Consider the following 16,873-nt stretch of genomic DNA (forward strand, 5'->3'; position numbering starts at 1 on the left):
AACTGAACGTGCTAACTTCCACTCAAACTAGCCTGGCCCGAATTACCTTCTGAGTGAAACCGAAGTCATCCTTGACACAGCTATTTGATCCGCTCACATCTTGGTTCCAGATAGTTGAACCTTGTTCTTCTCTCCACTGGTCTTCCTGATTATTCTGTTCTCTAATCTAGATTTCACTCTGCAGTGTACTCACCCTCAAACACTTATCCAGTACCCATGCAGGGTCTGTCAGGATCAGGGCTTCACAATCTGGCCCTAAGCTCGCCCTGTGTTCCACATACACTTCATGGGATTGGGAACCCCAGAGATCTGAGATCAGTTTAATAAACACTGAACACTTCTGTTAAGTGCAGAGGCACGAGATTGACTAACAGTATCCTGAGATTAGATTGCAGCCCAAGGGGGTAGGCAGGAGGGAGAGGAGCAGCTTCGGTCTAGTAATGGTAGGGCCCTTATACTTTAGTCATTGATATTCCCTGCATCTACCATCTAAACAAGCTCACAGCATCAGCTAAATGTTGAATTAATATGAAGGAAATGTTCTTAATTGTACTTGGTGACAAAATGTTTGCATACCACATTAATGTTTTAAAGGCTTTCATTTCTCTTTTTGATTCCCTACCCCACTTCCCCAAGATCAGATCTTGAGGCAGATATCAGAGCAATTCAGGTAGTGAAACTGCAGTCATCTTTGACAGTTTCTTCTTTAAGTTACCTACCAGCTGGTCAGCTGTCTTAAGATTACTTCCTCCACATCACTTCTTTTCATTCCATGGCAAGCACTACCTGGGATAATGGAAGCATCCTCCTAACTGGCCTTACTGCCTCTAGTCTATTCCCATTCTAGTCCTTCCTGAAAATGACTAAGTGGATTTTCCTAATGTGTTTCTTTGTTGATTACTCTTCAGCAGCTCTCCCCTCCTGAGCAAATTAAGTTCAGGCTCTCATCAGTGTGGACACAGCTTACCTTCCAGCTTTCCTACTTCCTTCCTTTATATATGCAGTGCCTTGTGCTTTCCTGACTCAAGCAACAGAGACCATTTTCCCTGTTCATCTATTAAAATCCTAGTTATTCTTCACAGCCTGGCTCAGGCAGGACTGGGTATAACAAAGGACAGGAGCTTTTGAATTAGAGGCAGAATGCTCTCACCTGAATATAGAGATCATAATCCTCACAGGAAGTCATGGTATAAAGCAAGTAACATTTGTTAATGATCTTGGCACAGTTATCTTTCCCTCCCATCCAATCAGCGTTCACTGAACCAGAGTACCTTCCAACACATTCTGAAGTTCACACAAATTATAGTTTATGTAAAAATTTATTTGACGAAAATGTAGAAAAAGTGATACTATTACATATGATACAGTTGCAAGAATCTAAATGAAAAGTGTGGGTTTTATTCAATTGCAGTTTGCTAGTGTCCCTTCTGGGTAGTGTGATGCTTAATAAATAGGAGTGAGGGGCAGAGGATTTGGATAAGCTAGAAGCAGGGTGATTTTGTCAGAATTGTAAACTTGAGTTGGCCCCCACACTGCTGGGGAATGTGGAATGTTTAGCTCTGAGATGTTAACCAAGAAAGCAGAAATATAACAAAGCCAAAATGTGCAGCCCTGCCTACAAAATACTCCATATCCAGTTTAATCAGGAGTTTCTTGGTCTTTTATTAACTTGGTCCTAAAGAGGAATTAAAGTCCTACACAAGTAAATCTTCAGTTTGCCATTCCCTGAAGTATAAAGGAGATGAAGCTAGGCTGATTACTTTATCTCTACTTTGCTGGCAGAGAGGCCCCTTCTGCCCAATATTTCTTAACAACTGCTCAGTTATTGATGGCTAGTGGTCTTCGTGATAGGACTTCTCTGAATAAGACTGAATTCTACCACATTCATTCCTGGTCATTATTGGAATAAGCTATCTGCTCCTCAGAGAACAATTTTAGAATGAAAGGAACATGTAGAAGAGCGTAACATCAAGGATCTATCCAGAAAATATCGGGGTGATTATTATGATTATTTCCCAAGCATTCTCAAGCCGACTGCTCAGAGGATGTTTGTTCTGCATGGTGGAGCGTGGGAAAGAGCCAAGATGATTAGGTTATTCTGTCTATGGTTTACGACTTCCCACAAAGCCAGCCCCCTCCCCCTGGCTTTTTTTTTTTTAATTTTTGCTCTCAATGGAAAATCCCTACCCATATTTTAATGTGATGGTCCCTGGCTACCTGTCATGTGACCAACAGTGGCCCAGAAGGTATATATTCTTCGGCCTTTTAAGTTGACCCATGACTAGATACTGGAGTTGTTTTTGAAAAGTGTAGGGTTGTCTATTCTCCCAGGAACCAAATGCCCTCAGTCTTAAGAGAGTATGCTCACTGAAATACCCTGCCTACCTTATGAATAAATGCAACTTAAGGATAAAAATAGAGCTGAAAAAGCTGGTGCCATTTGAAAAAAGGAAGGAATTAGATTTAACTGGTGCTCAAAGCTTCTCTGATACAAAATATTTGGTCATATATTCATAATTTGCTTGACATTTCCAGCAAAGCGAAGATTCAATAGCAAAAGAAACTTCTTACAAGAGAAGAGAAAGACATGGAGCTCTGGAGTTTCTGTTGGAACAAGACTCTTCTGTTTTGGTTATATACAGTTAAGTTCGTTTAGTGTCTGATCCAGTGTCTGATGTAAGCCCACATTCTCTTCTTTGGCCTGGGCAAGTTTTTCTGGTGAGGATTAAGAGTGGGAGAAAAATAAATTAATAAGCATCTTTGTTAAGGAGAAAAAAGTTTCTAAACTCTACAGTCAGGGTGAAAGTCATAGCAGAGAAGGTACTTTACATTTTAATTATAGCAGAATACCATGGAATAATAGAGATCAAGTATCAAATATGGGAGTCAGGGCTGCAAGATAAAATACAGAGTCTTCAATTAAATTTGAATTTCAAGTAAACAACAAATACTTTTTTAGGACAGGTATATCCCAAATGTTGCATGAGATATACTTATGCCAAAAAATTACTCACTGCCTATCTGAAATTCAAATTTAACTGGGTGTCCTGTTTTCATTTGTTAAATCTGGCAATCTAGAGTTAGAACACCTGGACTTAAACCCCAGTTGTGCCACTGAAATACGCCATTTAACCTTGTTAAATCTCAGTTTCCCCATCTGTCAAGGATAACAACAGCAATATGGGGCATGGGGATTACCATAAGGAACAAACAAGAGGCGCTTCAGAACTTAGGAAGTGCTGCAAACATAAGACTTTAGTCCTAGATATGGGAAACAGCACATTTCCCCCCTAGTGCTAGTTAATTAGTCTTTGCTAGGAAATCATAATCCTGAAACCCGTTCTTCCTTTGGGGGTTTTGGGAACGGCCACTGAAATTCCAGGCATAACTGTGTTGTTGTGTCTGTGTGTCCACAGCCATGTAGTCAAACCCTAGATAAATGCAGCATGACTGAAAATCTAAGTCAGACTACAGGTGAGTTATTAAGTGATAAAATAAATTTTCAAAACCTGGAAAAGTAAGATGCCATTTAGAGCTAGGCACAACAGCGACCAAGATGGAACTGGTTTGCAGTGAGTAATGGCCGATAAGAGACTAGGCCAAGAATCATTAAAATACTGCAGGAAAGCAAATGCCTCATAAACTGTGATAGGATCAGCTTGGAAATTTTCAGAAAGAAAAAAAAAATGACTGCAAAGACGGCAGTCTTTCAACTAGAACTGCTGACCCTTTCATCTGAGGAGGCACTTAAAAACATCAAGTTGCTATGATCGGGGCGGATTCTGTCAGAGAAAAGAACAGTGAGTGACCTGGGCCTGACCAATGTGGATGGACAGTGCCCACCCCGTGTAAGCCAGTTTCTCCATGGTCTCACCTAATCCTCACTGACGGAGCCACCACTTTTGTTTTGCAGAAAAGCTAAGCAGCTTGTGCAAGGTCCCACAGGGCTGAGATTCAAACCCAGGTTTCCCCACTACAAATCCTGACCATACTCCACCTTGCCACTTGGATTCCCTGGCATCTACTTTGTATTAGAGCTGAGATTAAAAAAAAAAAAATCTTTCCCTTAATGTATCAATTGCCCTCAAGAAGTATGACAGGCCCATAGACCATCACGGGTGGTAGTAGATCCTGATAGCCCAAATCTCTCCGTAAATGAAGTTCCACTTAGGTGCTTAGTTAGGTAGAATGACTGGATAAGCAGGGCTGCAGTTATTTCAAAGGGTGGAGGCCACATACATCTGGAAAAATCCCAGGAACAAATATATAGAGTGAGCAAACAAAAAACACCCACCCCTTCATAGTCTAACCTTTCCAGAGTCATAAGTATGGCAGTGTGTGAGGGGAGTGGTTTATGCAAAAGTTCAGGGTGGATGATAGCAAACCAGGGAGAGGCTGAGGGTGAAAGGGTGTGAAGTTGTTTTTTTTAAAAAAAGATTTTATTTATTTGAGAGAGAGAGAGAGCACAAGAGAGGGGAGCGGGAGAGGGAGGAGCAGACTCCCCCGCTGAGCAGGGAGCCCGATGCGGGACTCGATCCCGGGACTCCAGGATCATGACCTGAGCCGAAGGCAGTCGCTTAACCAACTGAGCCACCCAGGCGCCCAGGGTGTGAATAGTTTAAGGGAGATGGATTTTAGAGGGATGAACATAAAGAACTGGGACAGAAGTTCCCACCTGAATAAAATCATAGGATGAGGAATAATAAGCTATGGTGACAAAAAAATTGTTAATCTAATTGGCGATCTTCATGCTGCTCCCAGGTTCAAGAGGCAGTCTAAAAGACATGCGTGGACAGCAAAATGGCAGTGTTTCTGGAATGATTTATGGTGGTGGTGGGGGGGGTGCAGGGGAAAAGTGGATAAAATATTTAAAATTTGGATTCTTATGGAAAAATCTATGAGCTTTCGGTCACTACAGGCATGATCTCTTAATACCCACAGGCTAACTTTAAGAGTTCTCACCAAACCAAAGCAAGGTTCCTGATTCGAGTTAAGTATGAGGAGACAGACGTTAGCATCTCAGGCAACTTTGGAACTCGGGAATGAACTCTCTCTGTCTGGCTTTCCAGCAGCTTCCACCCCCTTTCCCTGCTAATGGGATGTGCTTTCATCCCTTGTGTAGTTGTTTTCTAAGGGCAGGGGCTAGAGGTGAGGCTCACTGGTGAACTTCCTCCCAGGACCAAGGGCTGGGTAGATGTTCCATGAACAGTGAAGACACAGGGAACCCCGGACACCATTCTCAGGGTGTAACACAGAGAAAACAAATGCGAAAAGGAAGAATAAGGAGACCAGAATGCCATTGCCGCTTTGTGAATCCGTAGGTCAAACCCCATTCAAGAGGAGCCTCTTTTTAGACACAAGCCTGCCGGTTTTTGCAAGTTCTGCTGACTCTATCAAGCTGCTTAAGAGGCTGGATAAGTCTCCATTCAAAAACAATTTCTATTTAAGGAAAAACTGCTATTGGCATGCAGATATTTAGCTAGCACATATTTGAGAGCTCCTGCCAAATTGGCTTTTGTTTCCATATAGGCAGAAACAATCACGTGGGCATCATTTTCCTTTTGAAATGAGCTCTTCATGTGAACCACCCACTCTCTGTTGTAGCCATGGTCAAGGGAACCAACAGCTACGGCTCAAAAGCGGCAAGGGAAGAAAATGAAAATGAGGGCCTGGGCACGAGGAGCGCCTGTCTTTATTTCAGTCACACAGTCACAGACACAGCAGAGGAAGGCTTGAAAGACCAAACCAGGAGGCAGGAAACGAGCTTCTAGAAGCCCACGGGAAGTGCAGGCACCACAGTGAGGAGGCCAACTTCGGTATTGCTAGGACAGAGGGCAGCACCCCAGCTCCCTCTCACAGAGAGGTCATGTCGTTGAGAGCATGGTCCAGTTCCTCGCTGATAGCTTTGTACTTGAGCTTCTGAGCATATAGCTCGTCTAGAGGGCGGAGGTCCCCAGGGAGAGAGTTTGGAAAAAGAGGTACAGGGAACAGAACGTGAGGGTCGGAATGGAGTGCCACAGATGAACAACGAGAGGAAGAAAACAAAAGTGAGAAAACAAAGCATGAACTAGAAGAAAGTTGTGTCCTATGCAAAACAAATGAGGAAGCAAAAGATCAATGGAGTGGTTTCTAAGTGGCTTGAGGCTCTGCAGGGGATTAGCCATGATGAATCTTTAAAAGAAAGGGGGACTAGACATGGACACAGCTTCTACCCCCAACCTCCCACCCCAAGTTATTTCTGACTTGCAGTGATGTCACCCAGTCCAAAGGTTATACTTTGGAATGCGATATTTTCCCTTATATGGAAACCTCACCTCCCAAACCAAACACTGGGACACATGGTCTGAGGAACAAGTTTGGCACCCTTTCTGGGTGAGATAGATAATTTTAGGAGATTTTGTTTGAATCCCAAGATGCTAGAATTTCCCAGTTTATTTTATGACGAACACAGGACAGAATTCTTTTTCTTTTTTTTTTTTTAAGTGGGAACTCTTCAAGAGATTCTGGGATATGTGGGCACAAGACTTTCAGACTGGAGTCTTTATTCAGTCTCTACATTCTCTGTATTTTCATTTTTCTCATACTGTGATAAGCTCTGAGTTCTCTGGGAGAGAGCTTCTGTAAAAATGTAAGGCATTTTAAAAATGCAAGGCGTCTCTCAGGAATGAGCAAATTGAAGGACATTCTAAAGACTTAAAACAAAATCAGCCATATTTGGGTATCTGTATTCACACGTGGAGCCAATTAAGCAGAGAGCTTTTACTTCTGGAAAAATGGCAACTCAGGTCTACATTTGACTTGCACTGTCCTGTTCCAGTGCCCCAGACCTCCAGATGTGCCATCACTCTGTACTTAACTTTCCTAGGATGAACAAAGCCCAACTCAGCCCCTCCAGAGACTCCTCCCAACTGTCAGCAGATTGTCACGAAGGGGGAGGCAGAGCAAACGTAATTAGATGGTAGTTTCGTACCTTCCAGGTCATCAATTGTCTTTTCCAGTTTTGCAACCGTTCTCTCTGCAAATTCTGCACGGGTCTCAGCCTAGAAGAAAAGAAAGGAGTCACTATGATTGCTTCAAGACCCAGCCGAGAGAGAAACCTGAACTAGCTGGGTGTGATCACGCTCACCTCTTTCAGTTTGTCAGACAAAAGTTTGATTTCTTCTTCATATTTATCCTCCTTTTCAGAATACTGTGGGAGAAACCAAAACAGCACTTAAAAAAAAAAGAGGGTGGGGGCAAAAAAAAAAAAAGCATAGAAGAATGTAGGTTCTCTGTTCCTTGGAGAAAAGCATGTGCATGAAGCACTATGAACATTTCTAAGAAGCAAAGTGGAGGGAGCACCTTTCCAGATAGAAGCAATGTGCACAGAACTCAAGAGAATCGGCAGAGGAGCCCTCTGGGGTGGGACTGAGCTGAAGGCCTGGGCTGGATTAACTTGAGATGGATCTGTGATCAAGACGGAGCAGATGGTTGAACGGAAATGATGCCACGTGGAGCCCTCCACAGTTGGCCTGATTGATGTTTCCCACCCCGCTTCCCACCATCGTTCTCAAACGCGTTCTGTGCACTCTCCAATCTCCCAGCCTTAGTACCCCCGCCCCCCCGCCCCCAGCAGCATGGGATGTTCCTTTCCCCATTGACTACCTGCCAGAAAGGATTTTTGTCTTGCAAGGTTCGACTCAGATTAGTATCAGCTAACCTTTACAGCTGCTTGCTAGGTGCCAGATATCCTCAATCCCATTTTACAGATGAGTAGAAGCATCAGAGAGGTTAAGTAGTTTGTTTAGGGTCACATGGCTATGAAGTGACCACACCGTGACTGACCAGAACCTGACTCTGGAATTTGAGCTCCTGGCCTCTTGTGCTTTACAGCCCTTTTAAACATCACGTCCTCATGACACATTCCCCAACTTTCCAAGGTCCCTCTGTTGAAGTCTCAAAGCACTTTATTACTGGGTCAGTCTCTTCTACTCAACTACACTCTGAGCCCTTGCAGAGCAGAAGCCATATTATCACTGTAACATCTACCCCTTGGCCTAGGACAGCATTTACCATGCCCACAGGAGCTAATTTGGCATGCACAGGTGATAAGCCACGTTCGCTCATCAAATATCCTCGATTCCCTGTTAATACTAATGACATAGCTCTAAACAAGACAGATACAGTCCCTGTCCTTAAAACTTACCATCGAGCAAGGAAGGCATGTAATTAATTATGACAAATGTGATCATGATAGGAAAAGAAGTAGGCGGGGCTATACAGCTGAGAAGCCCCTAACCTAGATGTTCAAATGCAACTGGAGGGCAGTAGGAGGTGGGGAGAGTGAGGAATCGAGGAGGATGGCGAATTCACAGGGCAGGCTATGGAAGAGTGTGTGCATTGTTCCTAACATGGTTCTCTCTGGTAATGACTGCTTTGGGAACTATTTCAACCTAAAAAGCCCAATTCCGCCTCTTCTATCTGCTGCTCGATCTTTTAGAGTGTATTTTATGGAGGATCCAGGGGATTCATCTGAGAGTGAGGCTCTGTATACAGTTAGGCTCAGATCTCCTTAAGAGGAGCCTGACCAGGTACAAATCTCATTCCCTCTCCACCCTCCTCGAAGGCAGAGATAAAAGATGGTGCGAAGACCCCACTGAAGAAGGAACTCTAACTGCTGGACCTCTCTTTTTTGGTGGGGGGGAAAAACCTTGCTGCTGGGCACCAAAGCCACTGTTAACAAATATAGGTCAGATCCCCGACACCCTGGGCATATACTCCCATGCACCATGGGGAAGAAAAGTAAGTCCAGCAAATCACCAGCGCAAACCAACCACCAACCTTTTCAGATGCAGCCTCGAGTGACTTCAGATTGTTAGTGACATTCTTGAGCTCTTCTTCCAGGTCACCACATTTTCTGTGCAGAGACAAAGGAAATTTATGTCCTGTCCCCCCTTAGAGCAGGCAATTCCCCTGAAAGCTTTCAAAAAGAGGAATCCACGCTGCCTAGGGCCCCCGGAAGGAATGCGGGGGAAAAATGTTAACGGCTTCTTTCTGAGCTGTAGTGCCTTGCACTTATCCAAACCCTATCGTGTCTGGCAAAGGCACAGCAGGCCGAGGAGTATTAGGAAGGTTTGTAAAGCACTCCTGGGCTCTCGCCAAGGGTGAGGCAACAGGGCCTTGTGAAATCTATGATTGATGAGGCTGCCTCCGGAAGGTGTAAGAATGAAACGGGGCGCAGGAGGTTGGGAGACAATCAGTTTGCACCCGACACTCCAGGAGGCAAACTCTGAATGGATTTGCGAAACTGGATCCTCTCTCTCAGCACCACGGGATGCTCCTCGGAGCTGGATTCCTCACCCGAGGCCAAGGGGGAGAGGCTTTTTGTGTGTTCGGAGCTTGCAGGACTGTGGTCAAGCTTCTCACCTCCCACCCCCCACAAACACCCAGGAATGAGTCACAGGCAAACAATGACATGAAGAACAAGGCAGAAACGCTGACAGAGAAGCCTGCCTTCCGCAGGTAAGTGTTCTCTTAAGAAGGCGCAGCCTCCTGAGATATCCTCTCTGGGAAAACGGGACTTCCGGGCTTCTCTGCTATGGTCTGTCTCACGTCTACTTCCCAACACCTCTGTGGGAAGAGCGAACATGTAGGCAGCGCTTCCCAGGGCAGAAAGAACAAAGACTCTCAGCCATGGAGGCAAGGAGGAAGGGCTGAGCTATGAGTCCCAGCTGCTCATTCCACTTGAGCAGAGGCCTTAAAGAGGGTCAATTCCCTACACGATCAACTCCCCCCAACTTGGCCCCAGGAGCCGAGCTGGGCCCCCTCTCGGTCCCGCTCTGCCACTCACAGTTCAGACACCTCGGCACGCTCCTCGGCCCTCTCCAGCTCGCCTTCCAGGATGACCAATTTACGAGCCACCTGCAGACGGAAAGGATCTACTGAGACCCCAACAACCATGTCTAGTAGGATGCCTCCCCCCCCCGACCCTTGTAGATGGCAAGGCCTTGCCCAGACCATCCGCGAGGACGTGGGCCCCAGGAATGAGGCAGACGGGAGGGGAAGCCGACCACTGAGGCCAGCAGAAGAGCAACTGACCTTTCATGGTCTCAAGACCCATGATTCCCAATTTTAGCCAAAACACCCAGCTACGGGACATAAAAGTGATCTGATCATGTGGTCTCCTAAGTTAGACAAGTGCCACAGAATTCCCCAGGCCTTCCTGGCATCATGGAAGATATGGTTTCCTAGCCAAGTGGCCGTCTCTGGAAGAACAGATGGGGATGCAGAAGGACAGCTGAACTAACCAAAAGCTTCCTTTAGGCAGCCCCAGGGCCCTCCCTATCACAGATCCATTTCCTCCCCACTTCCTGCTGCTGGCCTCCGCCAGCCCCACTGACCTCCTCATATTTGCGGTCGGCCTCCTCGGCGATGTGCTTGGCCTCTTTGAGCTGCATCTCCTGAATCTCCATCTTCTCCTCATCTTTCATGGCCCGGTTTTCTATCACCTTCATTCCTCTGCAAGGAGCAGCCTCGTCATTATCTCCACACACCGATTACGGCTCATCATACACCTCCACACGTCTGCTCATCCAAACTCCTCTCCAAGAACCATGCTCCAAAGAGGAAATTGTAGAGCAGTTCTCATTCACTTCCCCTTTGCCTCAAACTTCACAACTGCCCTATGAGGTACACCATCCCCACTTTACAGACGAAGAAATGGAAGCACAGAGAGGCCAAGTAACTTGCTCAAAGTTGTGTAGCTCGTAAGTGGCAGAGCTGGGGTTCAAACCCTGGTGATCTGGCTCCAGGGCCCATGCTCCCATCCTATACGGCCTCTCACTGACCAGTAATAAGTACTTGTACGCCAACAGTGACCACAGTGTGATGGAGGTCGGGGCCAGCCTGGCTGTGGGAATGATGAATTCTACTGCACTGGGGGCGGAGCTGTGTATGTGTCCTGGGAGGCTTTCCAGAAGAGAACACAGGGAACCACAGGAGGGTTTCAGAAACAGGAGGGAACAGAAACCAGAAAGACAAAGGGACTGCCATGGGAAGACCAGGTAAGAGACAGGTATGTATGCTCAAGGTGAGGGGTGAGGAGGAGCTGAACTGGATAGGTCTAGTTTGGAAAGGACAAGTGTCCGGGGGGGGGGGAGGGGGAGGAATGACTGGATATCTACAGCACAGCTGGCTCACCCTGGCCTGCACTGCTTGGAACGCCCTAGGTAAGACCAGATACCTCCCAAGGATAACGTATTGATGTGTGTCATGTCTGCCCAGAGTGGAGGACCATACATGTCTTGTTGTTTAATAAATATGTCACTAGCGTTCGTAGCTCACTGTCAAGACCCCTTCACATCTGTACAAAGCCTTAACCTCAGCACCCAGGCAAGCTTGGGAAATCTTCGCAGCACTGGAGAGATCCAAGTGACTTGCCCAACGTGAAGTAAGCGGCTGTGGAAGGACTTGAATCTAGATTCTCCAGTTCCCAAGTAGAGAATTCTTTCTACCAAAACTAGCAGTCTCCCAATAAGGGTGTCGCCAAAGGCCTCCGGTGATATGACACAAAGAAGTGAGGGGCCTTCCCAGGCTCTCTGGGTTTGGCGAGGTCCTGGAGGTGAGACGGGACGTCTGGCCAGCCCGGTCTGCCCGTGAACATGGGCAGCAGCGAATCCAGGCACAGCCATGAGCAACTTGTGACTGGGTCCCTCACACTTCCTGGTGGCTGAAGCAGAGCCTCTGCTGGGCTGTGGCCCCCCCCCATGGCACAGGCTGTTCTACACTGCACCAGAAGAAATTTCCCAAAGGGGCAACAGGCGAAGTCCATCTCCAGGGTTGGTTTTTAATCTCACAACAGCACAGTCAGAAATTAATCCTTTGGAGGACTTCATACCAGGAAACCATGGCGGACGGGTGAAACAAGCGTCCTGGTGTGATCGTGGGGTAGATACACAATGACCACTGGCCTAGCCCACACCATCACCGCACAAGGAGCCCATTTACCACCACACAGAGACAGCTGCTTCTGTGAATGACACAATCTGACCTCAGTCCTCCAGAGCCTGCGCCAAAGCATGAATTATCCTGCGCCGGAGGACGGAGCATCCTGCTGGAGGCCCAAATGCGGAGTGCATGCCACCGAGGTGAGGAGCGCTGTCAGTTTCAAGTCTGTTAATGGTGCTGGTTTGCACGTGTCCCTGACATACATACAGTTGTCACTGACCAGCAGGCTTAACAATCGTCTGTGCAAATGGTCCATTCCAAGTTTTCATCTCCCATCCTCCTCTCCCATCCCCCAGGAACTTGGTATCGTGAGAACACCAGCGAGATGCAGAGTGGCTCTCAGAGAACCTGCAAAGCAGCCTTCTGCAAACTGGTGGCCAGTGACAAGTCATACTCACAGGCTTACATCTACCCATTTTTACATTTTTCTCTGCCAGTTGGGAGTTCTCCTTCAGTCGCACCCCGGCTCTGGGAGGTCAGCCGCACAGCACCACCCCCACTTCTGAGAAGCACACGCTGATGCCGCCAGGTCATCCTTACCTCTCGCTCTCATCGGCAGCCTTTTCTGCCTCCTCCAGCTTCTGCAGGGCTGTGGCCAGTCGCTCCTGAGCCCTGTCCAGCTCCTCCTCCACAAGCTGGATGCGTCGATTGAGAGCTGCCACATCCCCTTCGGCCTGGGGAGGTCAGAGGTGCAGCCGGCTTAAGACGTGAAAGGCCAGCCCAGCATCCCCAACTCTCATGGCATTCTTCCTTCCATTAACACACTTCCCTCTCTCCCCCTGCCCGACAGAGCCCACCTGGGAATGCAGGCAGTAAGGAATTCACACTCTCATCTGGAGAATGTGAATTTTCCATATGTTCTTCCCCCGAAAACGTCCGAGAACATCCACCACTCAATGAGAAAGGTGTGTATCCCAGTACAGGACAGGCAGTCAAGTCAACACGGTCGAGTGCCAAGCACACCACATGCTGGGAGAAGACAGTGCTGGCCTCTCTGGGATTCCTAGAGGGTAAGGCCACCAGTGCCCTGGCTCACCCTGGCATATAGAAAGCTCTGCTCCCAGTCACCTCAATGGTAAGATAAATGTAAGAGTATGGAAGCCTCAGTTAAATGTTGGCCGCACAACGTGGGGAAGCGAGGGCAGCACCTGTCAGAACACAGCCCTGAACTAAGTCTGGCCCAGAGAGGATGGGACAAAAATATCTAAGTGAGGAAAGGAAAGAAAACGTGGTTACAGGCACGGAAGGGATGTCTGAATGGTGACACTGGCTTTTCAAGGTATTTGCACCTACAAGGAAGGCAATATGGCGGTGTACATGAAAGCAGGAACTTTGGGCTCAAAAAGCACTCGGTCAGAATCCCTGTTTTGCCAATTTGTAGCCGCGTGGCACCGGGCAGGCTGCTTCACTGCTCTGGGCCTCCCCATCCCAGCCCCAGCACCGTGAAGACTGTAACTGAGGGTGTGGCATTGCACCTGGCATGCGGGAAGCCCCAGGATTTCACCTCATTTAATCCTCCGGTATTTTATGATGGGGAAATGGAAAGGTCCAGCTAGGGGCAGTGGTTCTGTCCAGTGTCAACAGAACTGGCCTCAGGAAACCCAGCCCATGGCTCTTCCCTGGCTGAGTCTGTACCCTGCTGAGTCTTGTGGAGGCTTTGAGAAATACTGAAGAGTTGGTGAAATTTGACTCAACCGAGGGAAGACGTATAAAGCTACACTGGCTTCTTCCTATCAAGTCAATCTCTGAATTGGGGAAGGCCATAAAAATTAGTAGGAAACTGCTTCCTCCCCTCCCCCCAACCCCCTGAATTTATACAGCAAAAAAATGGAGTAGAAGAATGAGGCCAGAGATGCTGAAAAACAGAGACTCAGGAAACTGCTCAGCTCCAGAGTCTTAGCAGCAGATGGAGGGAAAACTCCCCCAGGTGTTTCTGATCGCAACTTCCTCTGAAACACCAATTTGGAGACTACATTAAAACCACCGATGAACTATTTTAAGAAACTCACCCACTCCTTCTAATGAGTGGGTGCCTTTTATTCTTTTTAATAACGTGAATTTTAACTCCTTCAGCAACAGGGGCAGGAATGGATCCCCCCCCCCAATAGTTAGTACATTAGCAAAACTGCACAACCAACACCATGACCTAATTCTGGAACATTTTCATCACCCCCCCCCCAAAGTAACCCCATCCCCATTAGCAGTCAAGGTATTGAGTTTTAAGATCATACAAAGGTGCTTTATTCATGAGTTGTCTTTAAAAAACGAAAGTGGACTTTCCTTCTGTGGGGAATTCTGAATCCTGATAACCATGCTTTTGGCACATTTTCAACTGTCTGGAATTGAAAGAACGCTTATATACACGACTATAGACGTGCATACATATATATGTATTTTTGAAAAACTGCTAGTCACTGCTAGTCATTTTGGGCTCCACCCCTTCCTGCAATCAAAGCTTCTACACTCTACAAAGGATTTCCCTTATAAGGTAAAAGAGGCTTGCTAGATACATGTGGCAAAGGAACAGGAAGATGTCGGTTAATCACACAAAAATCTAAACGAAACCAGCTGTCGGGAGGCAGACCCAGAAGTCTGCCACACGCCGGCTCTTGGCTTTCTCCACAAGAGACTTGAGAAAGGTTTCCCCGCCCCCCCACCCAGGGCTCAGTTCCTTTCTCCGAGCACTTTCTTCAGACTTCCCCATCCTGACCAAGAGGAGAATGCTTTGAAAAGCAAACTTTTTAAGAAATCCACAACTTTCCAAAAACATCTTTCCTCCCAACTGGATGGTCCTACTCCTAAGTCTTGGCTCGAAGCTGAGGGCCATATTTAAGCAGAAGTAATTGTCCTCCAGCGAGATGACTTGGGATGAGATCAGAGGGAGGGTTCTGCCGGTTCCTTGTGTGAAAGAGGCCAAACCAGCTACTGTTTGAGGCTTGCACCAGGTTTCTGAGGCCTCTTCACGCCAGAGCAACCCTAGTGGAAGACTAAATGCTTCCACTCAGGCCAACACTGGGACAGTGTGGGGCTCTTCTCCAGACTTGTCAACACCTTGGGCATCTTTTCCATTTCTGGGGTCCCCACCCTCAGCCTCAACACTCCAGCTTTCCCAGGCCCTGGGCTTCCACCCTCTCCAACTTTCTTGCACACCTAGGGCTCTTCTCCCAGCAAACTCTTATTCTATAATAATGACTGCTCGACTTCCATTTTGAAGCCTACCCCACGGGGGTGGGGGGGTTGCTCCCCTGTCCTGCTCCCACAACAGAACACTGACCCCCTCTGCAATGCTATCCAGCCTTATTTGTACCCCTCACACCCATCAGACTGTGAGCTCTTCTGAGGTGACTGGGAGGGGAGGAAAAACAGCCCAGGAACTGAGCACCTACTATGTGCCCTTACTCCCCGGACCCTCCCAGCTATCCTAGGGGATCTGCATTATGGTCACGGCTGCTTTACAGATGGGGAGACACGCTGCTAGGGGTTAAGTACCAAGTGGTAGGAGATGGCGTTAGAATCCGGATCTCTCCCCAGCCCCAGGGGTTGCCACCATCTGTCCTGCCTCGAGGGGCAGTCCGAGGACTGAGGGAGGGCGAAGAGGGCCCTCCTCCGTCGGCCCCATTATATGTCTCAGGCCCCGCAGCATGGAGCGGAGGCACACCGAACCACCTTGGGTCGAGGGCCCTGAGCTAACATTCCTAAGTTCTTTTGGAGAAAGGCGGGGTCCCGCGGCCGTCGCTCGCCGGTCGCTCCCGAAGGGACCAGCTGGGGAGGGCAAGGCCGGCGGCTCCGGGCTGAACTTCCGCCCCCCGCCAGGGGCGGACACGTCGCCGCCGCGCCCCTGGGAACAGCTGGGAAAGTTCAGCTGGAGCCGGGAAGCCGCGTAAGAGGGGAGAAAGTGCGACGCGCCCCCCCCGCCCCCAGAGTCCGAGTTGGCTAGTCCAACCCCAGACAATGGAAGCTCAATGTTTCCACTCTCACTTCCCGCTCCAAGGTCCAGTGGCCGGCCCCCACCCCACCCCCCGCCCAGCACCCCGGCGCCAGCCCAGAGTCAGATGGCAGTGCGGCGCCCCCCACAACCTCCTCCCCACTCCAGGATCGTGCGTCCTCCTCGGCCCCATCCCCCCATTACCGCTCGGCCGGCCACGCCCGATCCGGATGCGGCGCCCCCTCCCCCGTCCCAGGCTGGGGAAGGAGGATGACCGCGGAGAAAGGGGGGTCTCAGCAGCCCGCCCGGGGGAGGGGGCTGCGGGTCCGCGATCCGGGAGCCGCCAGGCCAGAGGGCGCGAAGGCGGGCTAACAAGGGGCGCGGGGGGGGGGGATGGAGAAGCGGGTAGCGGCCGCCGAGGGCGGGCGGGGAGCGCGGGAAGCGGGCGGCGCGGGGAGAAGGGGAGAAAGGAGCGCGCCCTGGGCCGGGGGATGCCGGGGCGCGGGGCCAGGGCGCGGGCTCTCACTTTCTCGCGCCGCTCCCGCTCGCCGTCCAGCTCCCGCTGCAGGCCCTGCGCGCGGTCCTCCGCCTCGTCCGCCTGCTGCTGCAGGGCCTGGATCTTGCGTTTCACCGCCTCCAGGGAGTTGAGGCCGGCCATGGCGCGGAGGCGCGGAGGCGCACGCAGCGGGCGGCGGGCAGCGGCGGGCACTCGGCTCGGCTCGGCTCCGGCGAAAGCTGCACCAGCCGCGCCCCGGCCCCCGAGCCTTTGCTTGCGCCGGGGCCGCCCCCGCCTCTCCCCGCCCCCGGCCCGGCCGCCGTCGGGGCGATGAGGTCACCGGGCCCGGCCGCCGACGTCAGCACCGCTGGGGGAGGGCCTGACGTCGGCACCGCTGGCCACAGCTGCTGGAAAGTGCCCCTTTTCGGGACTTATTTGGAGAAAGCGCCGGGAGGCACCGCCTTCTC

The 16,873-nt window shown here is 49.4% G+C and overlaps 1 protein-coding gene across 2 annotated transcripts; it reads right to left on the reverse strand.

Moving 5' to 3' along the window:
- Nucleotides 1-1,300: 1,300 nt before the first annotated feature.
- Nucleotides 1,301-16,736, reverse strand: TPM4 (tropomyosin 4). 2 transcript variants are annotated; one of them, XM_045862794.2, is made up of 8 exons: nt 16,437-16,736; nt 12,526-12,659; nt 10,380-10,497; nt 9,830-9,900; nt 8,821-8,896; nt 7,127-7,189; nt 6,971-7,040; nt 1,301-2,715 (listed from the first exon to the last, which is right to left on the reverse strand). In XM_045862794.2, exons 1-8 carry the CDS (start codon nt 16,566-16,568, stop codon nt 2,633-2,635), a joined length of 747 nt encoding a protein of 248 aa, XP_045718750.1. In that variant the 5' UTR covers nt 16,569-16,736; the 3' UTR covers nt 1,301-2,632. The 2 variants fall into 2 exon arrangements, with proteins under 2 accessions (XP_045718750.1, XP_045718751.1); XM_045862795.3 differs by lacking the exon at nt 1,301-2,715 and adding an exon at nt 5,051-5,936.
- Nucleotides 16,737-16,873: the final 137 nt, after the last annotated feature.

Source organism: Mirounga angustirostris, unplaced genomic scaffold, assembly GCF_029215605.1.
Source record: "Mirounga angustirostris isolate CCGP_5_RB_7025 unplaced genomic scaffold, mMirAng1.0.hap1 SCAF_1, whole genome shotgun sequence".
Taxonomy (NCBI): Eukaryota; Metazoa; Chordata; class Mammalia; order Carnivora; family Phocidae; genus Mirounga; species Mirounga angustirostris.

Excerpts from the sequence above, each read along its gene's own strand:
- TPM4 (XM_045862794.2), bottom strand. The coding sequence starts at position 16,568 with ATGGCCGGCCTCAACTCCCTGGAGGCGGTGAAACGCAAGATCCAGGCC. Across the intron at positions 12,660-16,436 it reads AGCGGGAGCGGCGCGAGAAA|GCCGAAGGGGATGTGGCAGC; the intron begins GTGAGAGCCCGC and ends TGACCTCCCCAG. Across the intron at positions 2,716-6,970 it reads GACAATTGATGACCTGGAAG|AAAAACTTGCCCAGGCCAAA; the intron begins GTACGAAACTAC and ends AATCCTCACCAG.